The 20,162-nt window shown below is 36.5% G+C and overlaps 1 protein-coding gene across 1 annotated transcript in view; it reads right to left on the bottom strand.

Moving 5' to 3' along the window:
• The window catches only part of DIAPH2 (diaphanous related formin 2), an 873,453-nt gene that overhangs the window by 776,100 nt on the left and 77,191 nt on the right, over positions 1 to 20,162 (bottom strand). Inside the window, exon 5 of the mRNA XM_069065282.1 lies at positions 17,944 to 17,964. Coding sequence (XP_068921383.1) covers positions 17,944 to 17,964 — 21 coding nt within the window. The remainder of the gene's footprint in view (positions 1 to 17,943; positions 17,965 to 20,162) is intronic.

Genomic DNA, 20,162 nt, shown 5'->3' on the forward strand with positions numbered 1-20,162 from the left:
TCATTTTCCAAAAGGAACATTGTACCCAGGCAGATAAATTTCCTTTTCCATATAATAATATCTCAAACAATACTACTATCTTTGAGCGTAATTCAGAACTTTAAAATACTGGCAAACATCCAGGTCCAAGTGTTTACTGCGTTCCACCTACTCTCTTTAGTGATCATCTATTTATATACTGGTTGCCTTTTTACTTTTCCAGTGCATTCATTATATAATATAAAAAAGCAATTGCATGAACAAAATCAATGTCAGTAGCATAAGAAAAAATGCTAAGTGGGGGGAAAAGTCTTCTCTTAAAATATTCAAATCTGATCAAATTTGAATATCTTCAATATGTGGGGACCTAAATAATAGAATTTCAATGACAATACTACCTAAATTAATCTTTAGGTTCAGTGCAGTACTAAACTACCAAGGACTGCTTTCTAGAACTAGACAAAATAACAAAACTCATCTGGAGTAACAAAAAAAGGTCAATAACTTCAAGGAAAAGAATGAAAAAGAAAAGAGGAGAAAGAGTTAACTGTACCAGATCTCCAATTATACTAGAGGAGTAATCATAAAACAATTGGGTATCAGTCGAAAAAAGAGAAATGATGATCAATGAAACAAATTAGATATTCAAAACACAGAAACAGTCTGACAGTAACACAGTGTTCAACAAACCCACAGTCAACAACTACTAGGGCAAGGACTCACTATTAGTTTCTGGAAAAGTTGAAAAGCAGACTCTGGAAATAAGGCTTAGGTGAACATTTCACACTATATATAGGAAGGAAACAAGCATTTATCAAATGCCTTCTGTGTGCCAGACGTTACACTAAATGCTTTACAGATATTATCTTATTTGATCCTTATAACAACTTGGGGAGACAGGTGCTGTTATCCTCATTTTACAGTTGAAGAAACTGAGGTAGTGGTTGAGTGACTTGTCCAGGGTTACACAGATAGTAAATGTTTGAGATTTGAACTCAGGCAGGTCTCCCTGATTCCAGGCCTAGCATATTATTATGTACTATATTAATTATATTATATACAATATTACATATTACGATGCTTTAATAAGCTCTAAATGCTTTTTTATTAAAACAAACATAGTTAGGATTAAAAGGAAAATGCTGAACTAAAAAAAAATCTGTGCAGCAAACTTCACTGATAAGGTCTATTAACTAATATATTTAGCGAAATGATATAAACATATAAGGACAAAAGCTATTCCTCAATAGATAAACAGAGGATACGGACAAGTGGCAGAAATACAAACCTTATGAGAAACTACTTCAAATTACTATTATGAGAAATGTAAATTAAAACAACTTTGAAGTTACAGTTCATAACCCTCAGATTGACAAAGATGAAAAAAAGAAAATGACAAAGTGTTAGCGGGGTTGTGGAAGGACAAGGCCCCTGATTGAACATGCTGGTGAAGCTATGAATTGGTCCAGCCATTCTGGAAGGCAATTTGGAGCTATGCCCAAGAAGCCATTAAACTGTGCACACCCTCTGGAGCCAGACCCTTTGATTCCAAATCCACCATTGTTTTAAGTTATACAATGCCCAAGCAAGATGTTATGAAGGGCCTGAACTAGAGTAAAGACCAAGAGAATAGTAAAAAACAGAGGGTGGGAGAGACATTGCAGAAAATTAGAATCAACAAGACTTGGCAACTGATTAGACACTAGAGGTTGAGAGAAGGGAAGAATCAAGGATTCTCTAAGGTTGAAACTCTGAATAACTAGAATGATGCTGGTACCCTCAATAGAAATGGGGAATTTTGGACGAGAGCTGGATTTGTCAGAGGTAGGGTGGGGAAAATTTTGAATATGTCAACTTTGAGATGCCTACAGGCTATCTAGGTACAGACATTCAGCAGATAGCTGGTAAGGTAGGAGAGGAATTCAGAGGAAAAAAGATTAGGACTGAGTCTTTCAACTGGGCATTTCACTCTAGGTATATGAGAATTGTGTGCTGGCTTTATATAAGGACTACTTTAAACAGTGACCTGAATATACTGGACATACTACCCCAAATAGCTATTACATTTAAATTCCCCAAATAAAATTCAATTCTAATCAATCACCACCACCACCCCCAGTAGAATATAAGTTTCATGAAGTCAGGGACTATTCTTTATAATTCCCAGCACTGAGCACAAAGCCTTACACTTAGGAAGAGCTTTGTGTTTATTTGTACTGTTTGTTGAGTTATGTTAGATTGAACATCATGAGCAATAAAAGCTGACTGCAGACCCACTGTGTGTGTGACACCCCTCTCTGCATGGTAGGAACACCTAGATAAGAACAGCTGACTCTTTTTCACAAAGTTTATTTATTTTGAAAGTCAGAACCACATGACAATTAATAAATATAAAGAAATAATAGATCTAAATCTCCATTTTTAAAAACCACACACACAGATCTTTTCACCTTATATATTTGATTTAAATGATTACATTTATTTTCTTCTAATTTGTTTCTAGAAACTTAGTTGTTCCAATGATATATGTAATTTCTAGAGTAGTAACACCATTTGAATTGTCATAAAGACAAATATTCCTTACTAAGTCTGTAATCATTTATGAACAAGATTTATATTCTTTTAGAAACAGTCATATAAAGCAATATTTTACTCCTACAACAATTTCTACAGCCTTGAACATTTGCAAGTGTTATAAATAAGCTTTGTAAAAAAAGAGTATATGTTATCCCATTTGATCCTCACAACAAACCTGGGAGGGAGGAGCTATTTTTATCGCCATTTTACAGATAAAGAATCTGAGACTGACAGAAGTTAAAGAAAACTGAGGCTGAGAAGTTAACTTCTTCCTACGCAAGTGAATGGCCCAAGGTCACACTGCTACTAAGTGCCTAAGATTGTATTTTAATTCAAGTCTCCCTGTGTCCAGGTCTGTACTCTACCTATTATGCCATCTGTTTTGTGAGGCTCCTTTTAAGCTCACCCATCCATGGAATGGCTGCACAGATTTAAGGAATGCTGGACAGACAAAAGCCTTAATGAGAATATTTGGACCTGCTAGACAGCACAAAGCATAGTCAGAGTAAAACGAATATATAGAGTGTCTCAAAAATCTTAGTGCAGTTTTAAGCTAGCAACATATATTTTTCTCTCTATTGTTCTTGTACTTGTACTCTGGCATTACTAAGTGATTTAAATTAAGAAAGGCTTTAAGATACTGCATGCCCAGGTGGATTTCAGTGGAAAAATTTCAGGTGAAAAAACTTACATGAACTGATGCCAAGTGAAGTGAGCAGAACCAGGAGAACATTGTGCGATGATCATCTATGACAGACTTAGCTCTGCTTAGCAATATAATAATCCAAGAAAATTCCAAAAGACTCATGATGGAAAATGCTAACCACATCCAGATAAAGAGCTATGGAGTCTGAATGCAGAGCAAAGCAGACGATTTTTACATTTTTTTGTTTTTTCTTTCTTATGGTTTTTCCCTTTGGTTCTGATTCTTCTTTTACAATGTGACTAATGTGGAAATATGTTTAACATGATTGTACATGTATAACCTATATCAGACTGCTTGGTGTCTTGGGGAGAAGAAAAAAGAGGGAGGAAAAAATTTGGAGCTCAAAATTTTACCAAAATTAATGTTGAAAACTATCTTTACATGTAATTGGGGAAAAAAATAAAATACTATTAAGAAAAAAAAAAGACACTACATGCCAAAAAAGGAAATGTGCCTGGTTATTGGTCATAGAACCAGGAAAGTCAACTAAGCTGATCAAGACACCAGACACTATACCAGTACAGACCTATCCAGTTGTGTAAGGTCAAAGGTTCTCCGTCGTAATGGATGAGAGAAGAGTATGGCATAAAAAAATGAGGACCAGGAATCTGTCTTCTGTAGAAAAGGAAGCTAAAAAGTAGTCAGAAGGCTCTCTCCCCTAAAGGGTCAGGAAGGCTGATCAGAATGGGGGAAATTATATGAACTTATTTGAGGATTAGGATGCACAGATGCTTCACTGAAGGCATCTTATGTTTTATTTATAAAATACATTATACAGACATCGCCAGGAAATTCAAAACACTGACACTACAAAATCTACACAGATCTTTTCCACTGTTCTTCTATTTGTCGTCTTTCCATTTTCCCCCTCCTTAAAATGTCCTCAGGACGACTTGTCCCATTCTTTCTATTCCTATGACTTGTACCCTATAGTTCAGGCTTTTTCAGCCTCTTGTCTGGGCATTGTGTAGCAGAAGGAAATTGAATTTGGAATCAGAGGATCTGGCTTCAAAGGATATGCACAATTTTGTGACTTCCTGGCATAGCTCTAAATTGCTTTCCAGAATGGTCGGCCCAATTTGCAGCTGCACCAATGTGCTCTATCAGGGTGCTTGTCCTCCCACAACCCCATCAACAATTTATTGCTTTCTTTTTTGTCACCTTTGCCAATCTGGTAGGTTTGAGGTAGAACTTCAAAGCGAACTATATGTAACAGACATTTATGTTTTCACATATAATCCTCGTTTTCTGTTATACCTTGAGTAAAAAAGTTCTTTTTTTCACGTTCAGAATGCTGCATTCAGAATGGAAATTTTTTTTAATTCCTACAGAATGAGCAAAGAAAATAATTGAAACAATAACTTCAAAAAAAGTAGCAGGAGACAAAATGAGTGTGGGTATATGTATACATACAAATATATGTATATATACACACATATATGAATATATACATTACACATATAAATTATACACATTATGCATATATTTATCCATATTACAATGTATGTGTATTACATATATACATATTATATATGTTATATACAAACACCCTATTCAAATATAGATAAACATACCCTATTCAAAATTATTCCAAAATGATTAAACTAACTGAGAATCAATCTACCAAGTTATATTCAAGACCTGTACTGCTGCAACAACAAAACTTTCTTGTCCTGTCCCTCTTCTCCCCTTCTCAGACCCAGATCTCTTGATTATACTATTATATTTTTATTCTTTCCTTGCCTACCTCAGATAAAAATGTGTGAGGGCAGAAAATAGGATTAGATACTGTAAGAAAAAAAAAAGTCACAGGTAACTTTAAAGAGTTCTATAATAAGATGTGATAGAGGAAAAAGTTAATTATAGCCTTCAATGTTAACAGGATAAATACCATAAATCAAGAGATCTGCAAAACAGATTAAAAAACAAAACCCAAATAGTTTTCTGAATGAAAAATACACAAAAAACATAAAGAGTTTCAGTGAGAGACTTGAATAAAATTTATTATGCTTCAGCTGAATCCCAAAAAGCAGGAGTTGCAATTATGTTTTCAGATAAGACTACAGATGGCGAGATAAATGAGCAAAGTAAGTCACGCTTACAGGCCCCATAATGAAACAATAATAAGAACTGTACGTGACTGATATTCCTTTTTAGAACTAGTTACATTTAACAAATGTAAACAAGATGACAATTTTGAATCTCAACCAAACATTGGACAAGTAACTTCGATAGATCTATATGCAATTATTAAATGGGAATCTAAAAGAATATCCTTACTTTTCAGCACTGCATAAAACCTTTACTGAAAAGATCATATGTTATAGCATAAGGAACTCAAATAAATGCAACAACATTTAAATATAAACTTTACAACAGTTAGCACAATACAAACTAGAATGAGTATGGAAAATTTTGCATTAAGATGCAGATGACAATAAAGACTAATTAATGATAGCCAAAATAATGAATGGATCAAAGAAGAAATCACTGAAATAGTTACCTTAAAGAGGATTTTTTAAAAATATAAAAATTTATGAAATGCAGCTAAAGCAATCCATTAAAGAAAAGTTCTCTCACTTAGCACTTAAGCACAGAGCCTGGCACATAGTAAAGAAGATATGTGGAGGAGCTATAGGGGAAAAATGCTTTGAGAATACTAAGTTGGCATCTTTATGCAAGATGAATTGAAGAGGATAAAAAACTGGAGGCAGAGAGACAAATTAGGAGATTATCGCAATCTGGGTGGAAGGTAACAAGGACCTGACCTGGACTGGTTATAGTATGAATAAGGAACTGATGGGAGAGATGTTATGAATGTAGAATCAACAGGACTTGTCAAGATTAGATATAAGTATAAGTGAAAGTGAAGAGTCAAGGGCAGCTCCTACGTGAACCTGTGTGAACGGAAGAACAGTGGTGTGTTCAATAGAAAGAGACAAATTAAGCAGAAGGACAGGTTTTGGGGAAAAGGAAATGAACTTGATTTTGGAAAAGATGAATTTATGATATCTACAGGACATCCAGGGAGAGATGAACAGTAGGAAATTTGCAATACAAGTATGAAGCTCAAAAGTCAAATAAGAGATGGATACAGAGGTCTATGAGTTATCTGCATAAAGCTGATGACATTATCAAGAAAGGTGGAGGCAGGGGTGGGGGAAGGAAGAAAGGGGAGAAGAGAGAGAAAAAGAGAGAGGGGCAGAGAAGGGCAAGAACCAAAAACAGAGACCTTTATCAGTTGACTTGCACTGTCCCATTTATATTTTTGCAGTCTTAACCTGCAGCTTCCTGCACCCCTCCCTCGCTCATGAAGCTTGAACCACTCCTTAGTATTACCAGGATAAAATATAAATTATGTTTGGCATTTAGCTGTTCATAATCTAATTCCAACCTATCTTTCCAGGCTGATAACACATAACTACACCTTGCACATTCTATATCCCAACCACTGGACCCAATTTCCTGAAATCAACATTCTATCTTCTATTTCCATGCTTTTAAGCAGGCAAACGAACCCCCATGTCTGGAATATTGCTTCTCTTCACATCTACTTGTTGGAATTCTTAGTCTTTTCAAGGCTCAACTCAAGCAGAATCTTTTACAAGCCATCCTTCTTGATTCACCTAGGGGTTAGAAACTCTGTTCAAAATTCCTTTTTATTGATGCTACAATTACTCATCTTTGTATATGTGGTTATCTCCCATTGCTCCTGAAGAACAGAAGCTGTTTCATTCTGTCTTTGAATCCCTAGTGCCCACCACAGTGCCTGGCACGTACTAAACATCTAATAAATGCCTGTGGAACTGAATTTCAACTCAGGTCAAGTACAATGGACAATGTTGGGAGAAAGCTATTGAACTTAAAGTATTACATAGCTTTGCTTTCTGTCAACAATCAGTATAAACTTGAAAGTGACTTGTACTCTCCAGAGCTATAACACTATTAGGCAATTTTGCTCCACTGTTCTAGGCAAATAAATTCTTTGGGGGTAGAGGTTCCTCTGAGAGTTTTGAGATGGGGTGGGGGGTCTGTTGCATCAAAACAAGATCAACAAGAATGCTGGGGTTTTTCTCTGTACAGAGGACAGTCTTAGAAGATTATCAAAAATATTATCACCACATAAAATAATGAAAAATGGTAGGAAGAAAAATGAGTTTGCAGAAAGACTGACTCATGAACAAATTAAGTGAGATCACAGAAATATCATTAGAGATGACACCAGGCTCTTAAAGGGCTCCATAACCTGACCCCTTCCTACGCTTCCATTCTTCCTACATCTTACTTTCTTTCTCATACTCTCCAACCCAGTGACTTTGGTCTCCCTGCTGTTTCTGACACGAGATGCCATCTTTTGACATCATGCCCTTTCACTAGCTATCCCCCATACCTGAAATTTATTTTCCTCCTCATCTTCCCCTCCTGGTTTCCATGGTTTCTTCCAAGTCTCAGCTAAAAAATCACACCTTCTGCAAGGTCTTTGCAAATTCTCCCAAATATTAGTGCCTTCTCTACCATGTCATGTCACTTATACAGAGTTGATGTGGCGTCACCCCCACCCACAGATTGTTGTTGTTTTGGTTTTCTTTATATTCCCAGCATTTAGAAGAGGTTTTAGCACATAGTAGGAACTTAATGAATGCTGTTTGATTTGACTTGAGTTGGAAGGAAGACAGCAGACAGAAAAAAATGGAAAATCATTCAACATCTTCATGACACATAGTTAAAACAAAACAACACAAACGTGTAAGAGTTGCAAAAGGATATTTGAGAGATTTGACTGAAAGAGGAAGGAAATTAGAGAAGGCTTCACAGAAGCGGAAGGAGTAGCACTGAAATTGGATAAGACTTCAACAGGCAAAAATGAAGACGAAGGTGTGTATTCCAGGGGTTGAACAAAGTATGAAAAACGGCATGAAGGTAAGATTAGCTCACATTTACATAGTGCTTCAAAGTTTGCATTATCTCATTTGATCCTAACAAACCTGCGCAGTAGGTACTACGGGTATTGTCTCCATTTTACAGATTAGGAAACTGAGCCTTAAAATTGAAAAGATTTGCCCAAAATCAAACACTTAGGTAACATAGGCAGGCATACAAATCAGGTCTTTCCTGACTCCCATGCTATGAGCACGTATAAGGGTTGGTGAGTAGTCTAGATGACTTCTGAATCTATGTACAATATGGGCAGGACAAAAAAGGGAACATAAGTCTATAGTGACAGGCTGGCATCACATTGGGGTGAAATTTGAATACTAACCTATGGACAATATTTGATATATGATAGGAAATCACCAGAGGAAGCACATGAATGGAACTATGCATAAGTCTACAAATGTGATGAAGTAGAAAGAACACTGACTTTAGAATAAGACAATCTGCATTTGGACTGATTCCCACTCTGGATCCCCAGTGGTAGATTTGGATCTACCACTTACCAGCTATGTGACTTTAAGCAAGATACTTCATGTTTCTGAGTTTCCATATCCTAATTTATAAAATACAGGTGTTGGACGAGATTATTTCTAAGATCTCTTGTGGCTCTTAAGTCCTTTTCTGAAGATTAATCTATTATTGATGTGAAACATGGATGGGGTAGGGTGGGGAGAGGAAGAGTGGAAGACTGGAGTCGGGAACATTGGTTAAGAAGCTAAATACAATAGTCACATAGGTGCTGATGAGGGCTTATAACAGTATAGCAGCTGCAGAAAAAGTGAAAAGGTAAACCTATATGAGATAGATTACCAAGGTAGAAAAGACAGAACTGAACAACTTTTTAGATGTAAATGGTCCCAGAAAAAGTGAAGAATCAAATAAAACAGTGAGGTTTCAAGCTTGAGCAACTGGATAAATAATGGAACCATTGAAAAAAATAAGGAGGTTAGAAGAAAGAACAGCTTTTAGGGGAAAAAATTCATTTCCACTTTGAACATATTGAGTTTGAAATACCAGCCAGACATCCAGGTGGGCCACTAGAAATGGGAGTCTGTAGCTTGGGAAACAGATCAGAAATGGAGATATAGATTTTGGAGTAATTTGTTTTTCTAAAAAAAAAGAATGTCTTTGAACAACAATGGATAGATATCCCCAATCTTTACTACATGTTAAACTCTATGGTGTCAGTAGGGAACTTTATGTAACGATCATGCTAGAGAGATTATACTTAGTAAAATTTTTCAAATACCTGAACAGAAATATCCCACAGTGTATAACTGGCAAAAATGCTAGTGTGCTATACTGTTATTTCACAGCAGAAAAGTCCCCCAAAATTAAGAATTTAGTACATTTTTTTCAATTGCAAAAGTCAACATAATAGAGAAAAATTGGTAACTAAATTTTTAAAGGAACTTAAATAAGCTATGACTTTACAAGGAAAAAAAGTTACCCATATATGTAATCACTGACCTACTGAAGTCCCTCATCATACACATACAGAAATAAACTTGTAACTAGTATGCAATAGAGAGATGATACCTGATTGCTGTTACTCCAGTGGATCCACAATCTCCTCAGTGTCACAGATCACAACGTACCATGTGCCTCATACTGGATAACTTTATCCATACTCCCCCCAAATTATCCAGAGAAGGTTCAGATTATCCCCAGCTTTTCTGGCTAGGTCCTTTAAGAGCATGAAAGCACCAATGGACCATTTGGGTTATTCCTCACTCTCAATATATAACAGAGTTCTGCCTTTTCTGATCACACATCTTCTAAATGTTATCTTTTATGCTGTTTTTACTGAAAGAATCCTCAATGGCAATGGACTAGAAGCTACATAAACCTTCCATTAATCCCTCCTCCATAAAACACACTGGGGAGAAATTCTACAGAGTTCTTCATGATAAAAAAATCTCTAAATGACATTTAATTAATGTTATAAAACAGTAACATTTATATAACACCTGACAGTAAACAAAAAGCATCATGGCTATGTAATAAAAGAAGAAGTGAAAGTTTAAGAAGATTCAGTGACTCTCCCAGTATAACAGGGGAAAATAATTAGGTGAATTGGGGGTCAAATACATGTCTTGGTGCAGTGTTCCCTCTGTTAAACCCATGATCAGAACTGCAAAGGCACTGCCAACACAGAGACTTCTGACAGCCAAGAGATATAACAAAATGTTATCATCCCTATAGGGAAATTTCAATTAATTCATAAAATATGTTAGAAAAAATGAGGTAGCATTTAAACTTTTTTTCCTATTAAGTGCTCATAATACTAATTAATCTCTCTACATTCTTTTGAGCATTTTAAAATATTGGATTTATCATAGCATAATAAATGTAATTTTACTTATGTCAATATATCCTAATGTAAGGGAAGGCTCATTTAAAGAAATGTTCTTCAAGTCAGTGAAAATGTATAGAATTTAAAAGCACAGAAAAGAAACAAGACCCAAAAACCTATAGCCAAAACAAGTATCTCATTTGATTATCTTCATTAAAATATAAGGAATAGGAAAGTAGCTTTTTATTGTATTTAATGGATGTGAAATTAGAAAAAAAAATCTAAATTGGGAGTTTAACAATGTTTATGTAATTTTTAAAAGATCATTTATATAAAATCACCCACCATTAAATAGTCTCAAGTCTTATTTTCATCTGATTAACACATTAATTTTTTTATATTTTATGCACCAGTTAAAAAGAAATGAAATTAATAATTTTAACTGAATTTAGATATTTTCAACAAAACTGTCACTACCATAAAACAGAACATTTTACAGTAACAGTTAGCTATGCCAGTTACCAAAGCTAAACAACAACAAAAAAGGCAAAGCAGAATATAAATGCAAATATACTGCCATTATAAGCAAAGCTACCTCTAAACTCCAATAATACACGGTTTGTCTCCCCCTTCTGGCTTGCACAATTAATTATGCAGAAAACACTACCAAGATTGAAATCTTCCTTGCAAGTTTCCCTTTATTCAAATAATTAACACGGAACAACTATAGCATGGAACACTACAAATCTTACAATCATATCACCAATCTAGGACTACAATATCAGTTTAACGATGCACCCAGGTACACAAACCAACCCCTAACACTGTCGTGTTTACAAATATTTCAGGGATAGCATTATGAAACCAGCTAGCTAACAATAACATCTGCAAACGTGTTATACTAAGAATACATTTTCAAACTAAACAGGAATGAAGTCCCAGCTCAGTAAGACAAGCTCTCCTAACCATGAGAACCATGGAACCACACAAAAGGGAAAAAATTGATTATGAAGTGTTCAAAATTCAAAATGTTGAGGAGCCTGGTAATACTTAAATGAAATGTGCCTAATTTTCTCACCTAAACTCAACAAAAATATAATGAATTATTTAACCCCATAGTATGAAGGGAAAACAGTGGATATGGAATCCAAGGACCAGGGTTCGACACCCTCCTCTGCTACTCACTAACTGTATGGCCTTGGAACAAATGACTTCCCCTCTCCAGATCTCATTTTCTTCCCCTGTAAAATGAAGGACTTGGACTAGATAGATTCAGAGGTCCCTTCCCACTCTAGGTCTCAGGTTCAGTGAACCTTCCTAGACAATGGGTAACTTCTCCAGACACAGAGGAATAAGGGCCCTGACTGGAGCAACCCAAATCCCTCTGCTCATGAACAAATCGATGGGAGAAGCTACACAACTGCTTTGGTGGCAGATACTCTGAGGATGACTACATTTGGACTCCCGTACCACAATCTCCCATGCTAATCACATGTAGGTAAAGGCCTGGTTTCTTGAGAGGACATAGTAATACTTCAGTGAATGAACAGATGGAGAAAATCAAGGGCTACCTCCGACAGTACTATTTTCAAACCTCATCAAGGTTTGATTAAATCTTCCACATGCAGTCAAATTCTTCCTTAAGCACAATCTGATGGAACATCACATAAAAAGGCTTGTGCTTTCAGCCCCTGGACTACAAGCCAATTAATTTCAGCTTGAAATAATGACATCACTGGGGAATGAATTCTTAGTTTCTCAAGTGTTTTGCTACTTAGAAATGCTGCTATAAATATTTTATTATATATGGGACCTTTCTTTAGATGGGACCTTTGGCTATTAGCTAACTGTTTTGGAGCACATGCTACAATATACCACAAATCATCTGCTTCTCCGGGTTAGGAGACAATGCACTGAAATTAAAAGGGACAGAAAAGGTCCCATTGGTGCAGTCTCTTCACCCTTCTCTAAATCATCTCTCCTATGTGTAAATATTTGCAGGGAGAGATTGCACCATCTCTCATTGTAACCTATTTCATCTGTGTCAAATCCTGTTATTTTATTAATCCCCTCAAACAGCTTTGTCAATGTTATCCTGAGGTGATATAACAATCTTTAACCCACTTCAAAGCCCAATGGCAAACATCTAGACCAAATAAAATATGGTTGGCCTCCACTATGCCGGGGAGAAATCCCTGTCCTGCTACAGCTCCATTCCTTCTCCCATTTGTATCAAATCTTCCCCAATTATTCCAGCCCAAAATGATACTTGTCTCTTCTGATGCTAGAGTACTCTACACTCACTACTTAATGACATGTCCCATCATATCACAGAATCCTACTTCTTTTTAACTTCCACCCTGCTCTGCCTTATGGAGCCAAAGAGGCATTAAATAAATAATCCTAGTTCTATGTGAAAAGTATGTGCTAGGAATTATAGGGGATATAAAGCCCGTTAAACAACAAAGTACAAATGTAGCGCTACGGGAATTCAGGGAAAGACAACCTGACTTCTGGCCAAAGTGACATAGGAAATGCTTCATGGAAGAGTTGGCATATGGGCTCAGTTTAGAAGGATAAGTAGGGTTCCAATGGAGAGAAAAGCATCATAGGCAGAAGAAAGCACTCAGGAACAGGGGCAGTACACTAAGTGTTGTGTAGACCAATCTGAAACTATGCAATAAAAAACACTAAACTGTTCATGATCTTTGACCCAGCAATGCCACTGCTGGGAATATACTCAATGAAGGTCAAACACAGAAAGAAACACCCCATATATATCAAAATATTTATAGTGACAATTTTTGTGGTAGCAGAAAAATGGAAACCAAATGGGTACTCGTCAATAAGGAAAGCGCTAAACAAACGGAGAATTAAATGGAATATTGCTGTGCCATAAGAAAGGATAGATCAATGATAGCAGAAAGATAAGGGTACACTTAGCTGCATTCACCCAAGATGAAGAAAAGGGGAATTAGGAGATTAAGACACATAATAAATAAAACAAGAGGCATCAGTAAAAGACAGCCCAACTCACATTAACTGCAATGGCCAACATGCATCTTAAGAAAGTAAATGAGGAAACATCAACTCCCCTCCCATTACGGAGGTGGGTGACCATGGGGATGAAGTGTTTTATGTGCTAGCACTGATTTACTATTTTCTTGGTCAGTTTTGCTTAACTGTCAGTTTAGTTTAGTATTTTGTTCTGTTACAATAGTGGACTAATTTGGGAGTGGGGAATATGGGGAATTGACCATGGTACTAAACACATCTGTCAATTTTTTTTCTTTTAAAGATTACTCTGGCAGCAGGGTATAGTAGCACATGGAGGAGGGGCTGAATGACCTACTAAGGGGAAAGTACAATAGCAAAGGAGAGAGACAGACAGACAGACAGACACAGAGAAAGGAGTGCAACAGACTGACAGCAGTGCAAGAGGAAATACAAGGATGACAATGACATGCAAGTGCCGAGGCAGAATCTGGACAATGGGCATGCTGGGATGGCAGGGAAGAGTCCAAGGTGCTTCTGAAATCTTAATCTGGGGTCTGATCTCATTACTGAACTGAAACTGCTCCCTCCAAAGTTCGGATAATCCCTTAATTGCCAAATCTGGGGGATAATCACACATGGCCAAAGCAACAACTGATGAAAATGAGTCCAAACATTCTTTGAACATACCTAGAGTGGACAAGAAATTGTGATGATGATGATGATGATGATGATGATGATGATGATGATGATGATGATAATACATTAGGTGCAGCTAGGTGGTGCAGTGGATAGAACATCATCCCTAGAGTTAGGAAGATCTGAGTTCAAATCTGGTCTCAGACACTTGACATGCCATAACAATAACAACAATAATAACAATAGTGATAGATCTGCAAAGCACTTTATACATACTATTTCATTTTGTCTTCACAATAACTCTAGGAGGTAGGTGCTATTATTACTCTCATTTGAAAGATCAGGAAACTGAGGCAGACAAAGTTAAGTGATTTGCCCAAGAAGGTCACACAGCTTAGTTAAATGTCAAAGGTTAAATCTGAACTCAGATCTTCCTGACTCCAGGCCCTTCAGAATACCTCAAATTAAAATTAAATGAGGTATTCTATGGAGTTTGGAGGGATGTTGGGGGGGGGTCTTAGAAAAAATTCTGACTATACATTTTCTAATATATGTTCATATCAGATCTAGACGGCACATTTTGATTTATCTTCCAAATAATAAGATTGTAAAAATTTATCAGAATTTATACAAGTTATGACAGCATAATTTGCTACAAGTTTAATTAAAGTTTATACAAACTGGATTTATAGATTTTTAAAAATTCAAAACACGTTTCATTTATTTGGGTGGATAAAGAAGCAAGAAAATTAAACTTTAGGTGCTCTAGGTAATAAAACTAACCAAGTTCCTGAGATGTAAAACATATCAGCACTTGGTTTTCCAATGCATTAGTACATTCAAAGAGGGTTAAGTCACAGCTAAATGAATGTATAGGTGATATTCCAGCCTGAGGCCAGCTAGCCATCCCTAACCCTATGGGGATCTTGTTTCAACACCTGAGAACACTTAGAAATGCAAGCAATCCCTGACTTAGGGAGGTGTGTTTTGACACATCACATATAAGCTAACTATGTGAAGTTTTTTCCTCAAAGGAAACCATGATCAATATTATAAATGGCAGTCAGTTTCTAAGACTCGAAAAGCTCATGATATATAGTGGAGCTAACTGACAGTTTGGGCACCATACTAATAGCCATCAAACATGACAAACAACCAGAGGCCATGTGAAAGAACAGTCTAAATCCTAAGAAAAGAAGAAATGCAAATTAAAACCACTTTAAACTTTTATCTCCCCCCTCCAAAGGAAGGCAGAGAGAGGAAAGGCTAAGAAGAAGAGTGGGCTTCTCAGCAGCTTCAGCAAAAAACTAAGAGGGAAGAAAGAGAAAGAGTCATGGAACCTCGGGAGAAAACTCAAGTGGCCACAGAAGGAAGAGCAACCATTCAAAAGGAAGGACCACGAGATCACCCATTTAGAGCTGTAAAAGCCCTATGACACCACCTAGTCTAACCCCTTCATTTTATAGCTCCACAAAGGATAACCATAAAGGTTAAGTAACTTGGCCAAGGTGATGCATGAAGAGAGCAGCAGAGCTAGGATTGAAACCCAAGGAGCAGAGCGAGGTGGTGCTACAATGGTCAGAGCACCAGGCCTGGAGTGAGGAGGACCGAGTTCAAATGTGACCTCAAACACTTACTACCTGTATGACCCTGGGCAAATCACTTTACTCTGTTCGCTTCAGTTTCCTCATCTATAAAATAAGATGGAGAAGGAAATGGCAAACCACTTAAGAATCTTTGCCAAGAAAACCCCAAATGGGGTAACAATGAGTTGTACAAGACTGAAACCCCATCCACTTCCCTAAGGGAATACTCAGCCACCAAACTCATTAACCCTTCCTACAGTCACAGGCACCATGGATGAATTCAACAAGAGCTCCCCACCACACACATAGGATTTTAGATATCTTTATGGCCTATCACTAACATACTGATATCAAAATGATCCTAAACTCATAGATCAGATTCTGGAAAGAACCTTAGAGATCCGCTAGGGCAAACCCCTTATTTTACAGATAAGAAAACAGGCCTATAGAGGCTGAATGAGCAAAACCTGAGTCCAAATCACCTCCATTATTTACCAAACTGTGTGTTTAATGTAAAGTTATTTGACTTTACTGAGCCTCGATTTTCTCATCTATAAAATGGGGGTAGATGATATTTGTAGTAAGAACCTCACAGGGATTTTGGGAAGATTAAACAGAAAAGTATGTCAATGGGTTCTATATATTACTGCTATTTTTGTTACTTTTCACCAGTACCTGACTCAAATTTGTATTGTTAATCAGGGACCTTACAATGGAGGAGGGGTCTTTCTAACCATTCTACTTTGTCAAGCACCATCCTTCCCTGATATTTCATAAGAAATTTTCACTAAGTTTTCCATGAATCTTCTGAGGAAGAGAAGTAATATGTACACTATCAGGTCAAATTAGAAAGTTCAAGTCTTTATGACTGGCTCTCAACCCCGATATGGCCAACTCTTGGCATGATACACAATGGTAAATAACCATTGCATTAGAATGTTGCACTTAAAAAACTACTGGCATTTCAAGCTAGAAGGGACAGTAAAAAGCATCTTATCCTAATCCTTCATTTTATTTTATTTTTGGTAATTTTTTTATTTCAATCTTATATACAAAATAAGAAAAAAGAAACAAACTCAAATACTAAAACTTAAATACAAAATTTTAAAAATTGCCATGTTCACAGAAAAACAAAAGAAAAGATTCAAAATACAAAGCAAGAAATTTCCATTTTAAGAAAGCCCATATCATAACTACTACACATTGTGTTTAGTTTTGTCCATCTATTCTTTAAATTCTTGTAGGTTTCATTTTTTTCTCTGCTGGGCATTTTTACCTTTGTTCTTTTTTTCCCATTTTTCCTGCTCCCAAGAAGACTCCAATTAAGCTTGGAGAGATATGTATTATGTATGTGTATGCATGTATATGTGTGTATATGTATAGGTATGTACACATATATATGTGCATATATGTATAACAGATGTCTATAATCCTACTCATATATAGACATATATAAAAATATATACACATTTATATGTATTTATATAACACCATACTATACTGGTTTGGTCTGTTTCTCTGAGGGTAGATAACATCTTCCTTCATAAGTCCAAGCCTTTCCAATATTTTTCTAAATCCACCAACTCATCATTTCCCACACCGCAGCCATATTTTATAAATAATAAAAAGGAGCTAGAGAATGGATGTGACTTATACAGAGTCACAAAGGTAATCAATGCCATAACCAGGAAGAGAATCAGAGTCTACCCTAATTCTAACTACACAATAGAACTCAAGTAAGCACAGTGAATAAATCAAAAGGCAGCACCCCACCCCTACCCCCACCAGCAGATTCCTGAGTAACATGTATCTGTAAGCACCAATGGAACACTGGGAAGAGCTGAGGCAGCTCCACAGCCCCCACTGTGAAACACAGTGTCAGTGGGAACCAGAGGACTGACAAGGTTGTGTTCATCTCAGACAATGTGAATTCAACTTAGTTAAAAGTAGGGAAACAGAAACATATTCTATTTTTTAAAGTCTTCAAATAACAGAGAGTTTAATGAGATTCAAAACCGCACATGGAAAAACACCTCCTCTCAATGTTTCTCTCATTACTTTGGTGAAAAATAAGCAAATAAAAAAAAAGAACTAAGCAAATCAAACACTATAATCAATATACATATACACACACACATACATACTTCTAAAATGCTCAATTCTCCACAAATACACATGTAATTCTGGGGCAGGGGAGAAGAAGAGGGGAACAACATATTATTTGTACTCACCATAACTTTACTTCCAACTATCTGCATACAGTTGTCAACGGAGAGTGATTATGGTGTAAAAAAACAAATAGCAACAATATTAGTAACGAGAAGCTTTTCACAAAATTAGTTAAGTGTTTAGTAAATTAGTAAATACTTAGGTTCTACTTGTTTTTTTAGAAATGGAAACACAACACTGTCACCATCTTAAAAACATTAACAAGATGCTTTGAGAATATCCAGACAAATAAGAGATTAGTATTATTTTAGATGGAATATTTTTAAAAGCTTACTCTAAAAGGGTCCACAATTCTAATGTAAAGTAATAAAAAAAGAATGTAAAGGTGAGCATTAAGTATTTTTAAAATTTATAGCTATAAATCCAAGTGAAAAGTGAATACTAAGAAATAGAATAATTTTAGATATAGAATTTTTCAGAATTTTTCTCTTTATCATGACAAGCATACGGTTAATATTGAGATGTTCAATTTTTGAACATGAATGCTGCTTTTGAAATTTCAGTAAGTAATATAAGAAGTGGCCTTTGGATTTAAACCTTAAATATTTACTTAACTCAAACTGTAAAAAAAGCTCATTTTTAAAAGGTAAAACCCACAAAAAGATGTTACTTTCACTGCTTTCGTTTTCTAGGTAATTATTTTATATGCCATGAAGGATTACTATATATTGGATGAAGACAAACAAAAATGGTATCAAAGCACACTCTTTAACATCCCACACACTCATCCTGATGAAATAAATAACTCCAAAAACTTCAACTTAGCTTTTCCTCGAATAGGGACTGAGGGATACAGTCCAAGTTCTGCGGATATTAACTCTGTAAAAGGAAGTGAAGTGATAACTATGATTAGCACTTTCGACCAAAACTCCAACTAGAAGCAAACAGCTCAGTTGGAGGATTCGCAAAAATGGTGGTGCGGTCCCAATGGGAAGCCAATTATGCACCAGCCCTGAAACCATTCCCAATGCTCCTGCAACTACACTCTTGCAGAGGATCTGATCTGAATTGAGCTTCTCCTTCAGAGCTGCCGCCTAAAAGCCAGCTGCTCAGTATTGGTCTTCCATCCATTTAGGTGGTAAAAGACCCCACAGAAGATGTGGGGGACCCTGGTCACCAAGGGGTAGGAGCTGCTAGTAATGGCATCTATTTTATAGAAGATGGGCTTGTTTCCCTTTAAGAGGACTAGAAGGCCATCCTCAGGATTTGGTTGGCTCATGAGATTAAGGCTAAAACCATTGGCATAGCTTCCTTGCGAGGAATAAAAGAGCCTAGCAGATGGGGAGTTAGTGGCCCTGAGGTTCAGCAGAAATTCCATTGCTTTGGGGGGTGTCTTTTATATCCAGTATAGCCACTGTGGCAAGTGTGGGGGCAGGAGAGACCTTTGTTCACCAAAATCAAAATCAATGTTGCATACTTATTAATAGTTTTTATGGTTAAGTGAGGTTCTCTTTGTTAAATATTTTATCACCTACAAATGTCTAATTGTGTTCCAAATCCAAGCTTGAAAGCACAGGACTGGCCTGAGTTAAACCTGGCCCAGATCAGAAAGAAAATGGGCATGTTCATATTGAGACTATGGCAAGAGGCACTAAATTTGAGGGATACAATTTTTTGCAGTTACCACTTTTTTAAAAATCAAATTTCATACTTAGCAGAAAGAAATTCCATATTTGAAGAGTTTATAATCCCAAAGTACAAAGAAAAGGGGTAATATATTGCCTTTTGCCAAATATGAGCATTATTGACTAATGATCTATCTCCAGAAAGAGTCTAAGAATCTCAGAAAGATCATTTTAAGTATTTAGACAAGAGATAACTATTTGAATGAATAAAAGGTAACCTGATATTATCAACAAATTGGTCCATAGAAAGTTGTTTTACTTAAATTATGACTTCAGCTGAGAGAGAGAGAGAGAGAGAGAGAGAGAGAGAGAGAGAGAGAGACAGAGAGAGAGAGAGAGAGAGAGAGAGAGAGAGAGAGAGAGAGAGAGAGAGAGAGAGAGAGAGAGAGAGAGAGAGAGAGAGAGAGAGAGAGAGAGAGAGAGAGAGAGAGAGAGAGAGAGAGGGAGAGAGAGAGAGGGAGAGAGAGAGGGAGAGAGAGAGAGAGAGAGAGAGAGAGAGAGAGAGAGAGAGAGAGAGAGAGAGAGAGAGAGAGAGAGAGAGAGAGACAGAGAGAGAGACAGAGACAGAGACAGAGAGAGAGACAGAGACAGAGAGG

The sequence above is a fragment of the Petaurus breviceps genome, unplaced genomic scaffold (genome assembly GCF_028583685.1).
Source record: "Petaurus breviceps papuanus isolate PSGF00001 unplaced genomic scaffold, PetGlider_PUasm1.0 90681, whole genome shotgun sequence".
Taxonomy (NCBI): Eukaryota; Metazoa; Chordata; class Mammalia; order Diprotodontia; family Petauridae; genus Petaurus; species Petaurus breviceps.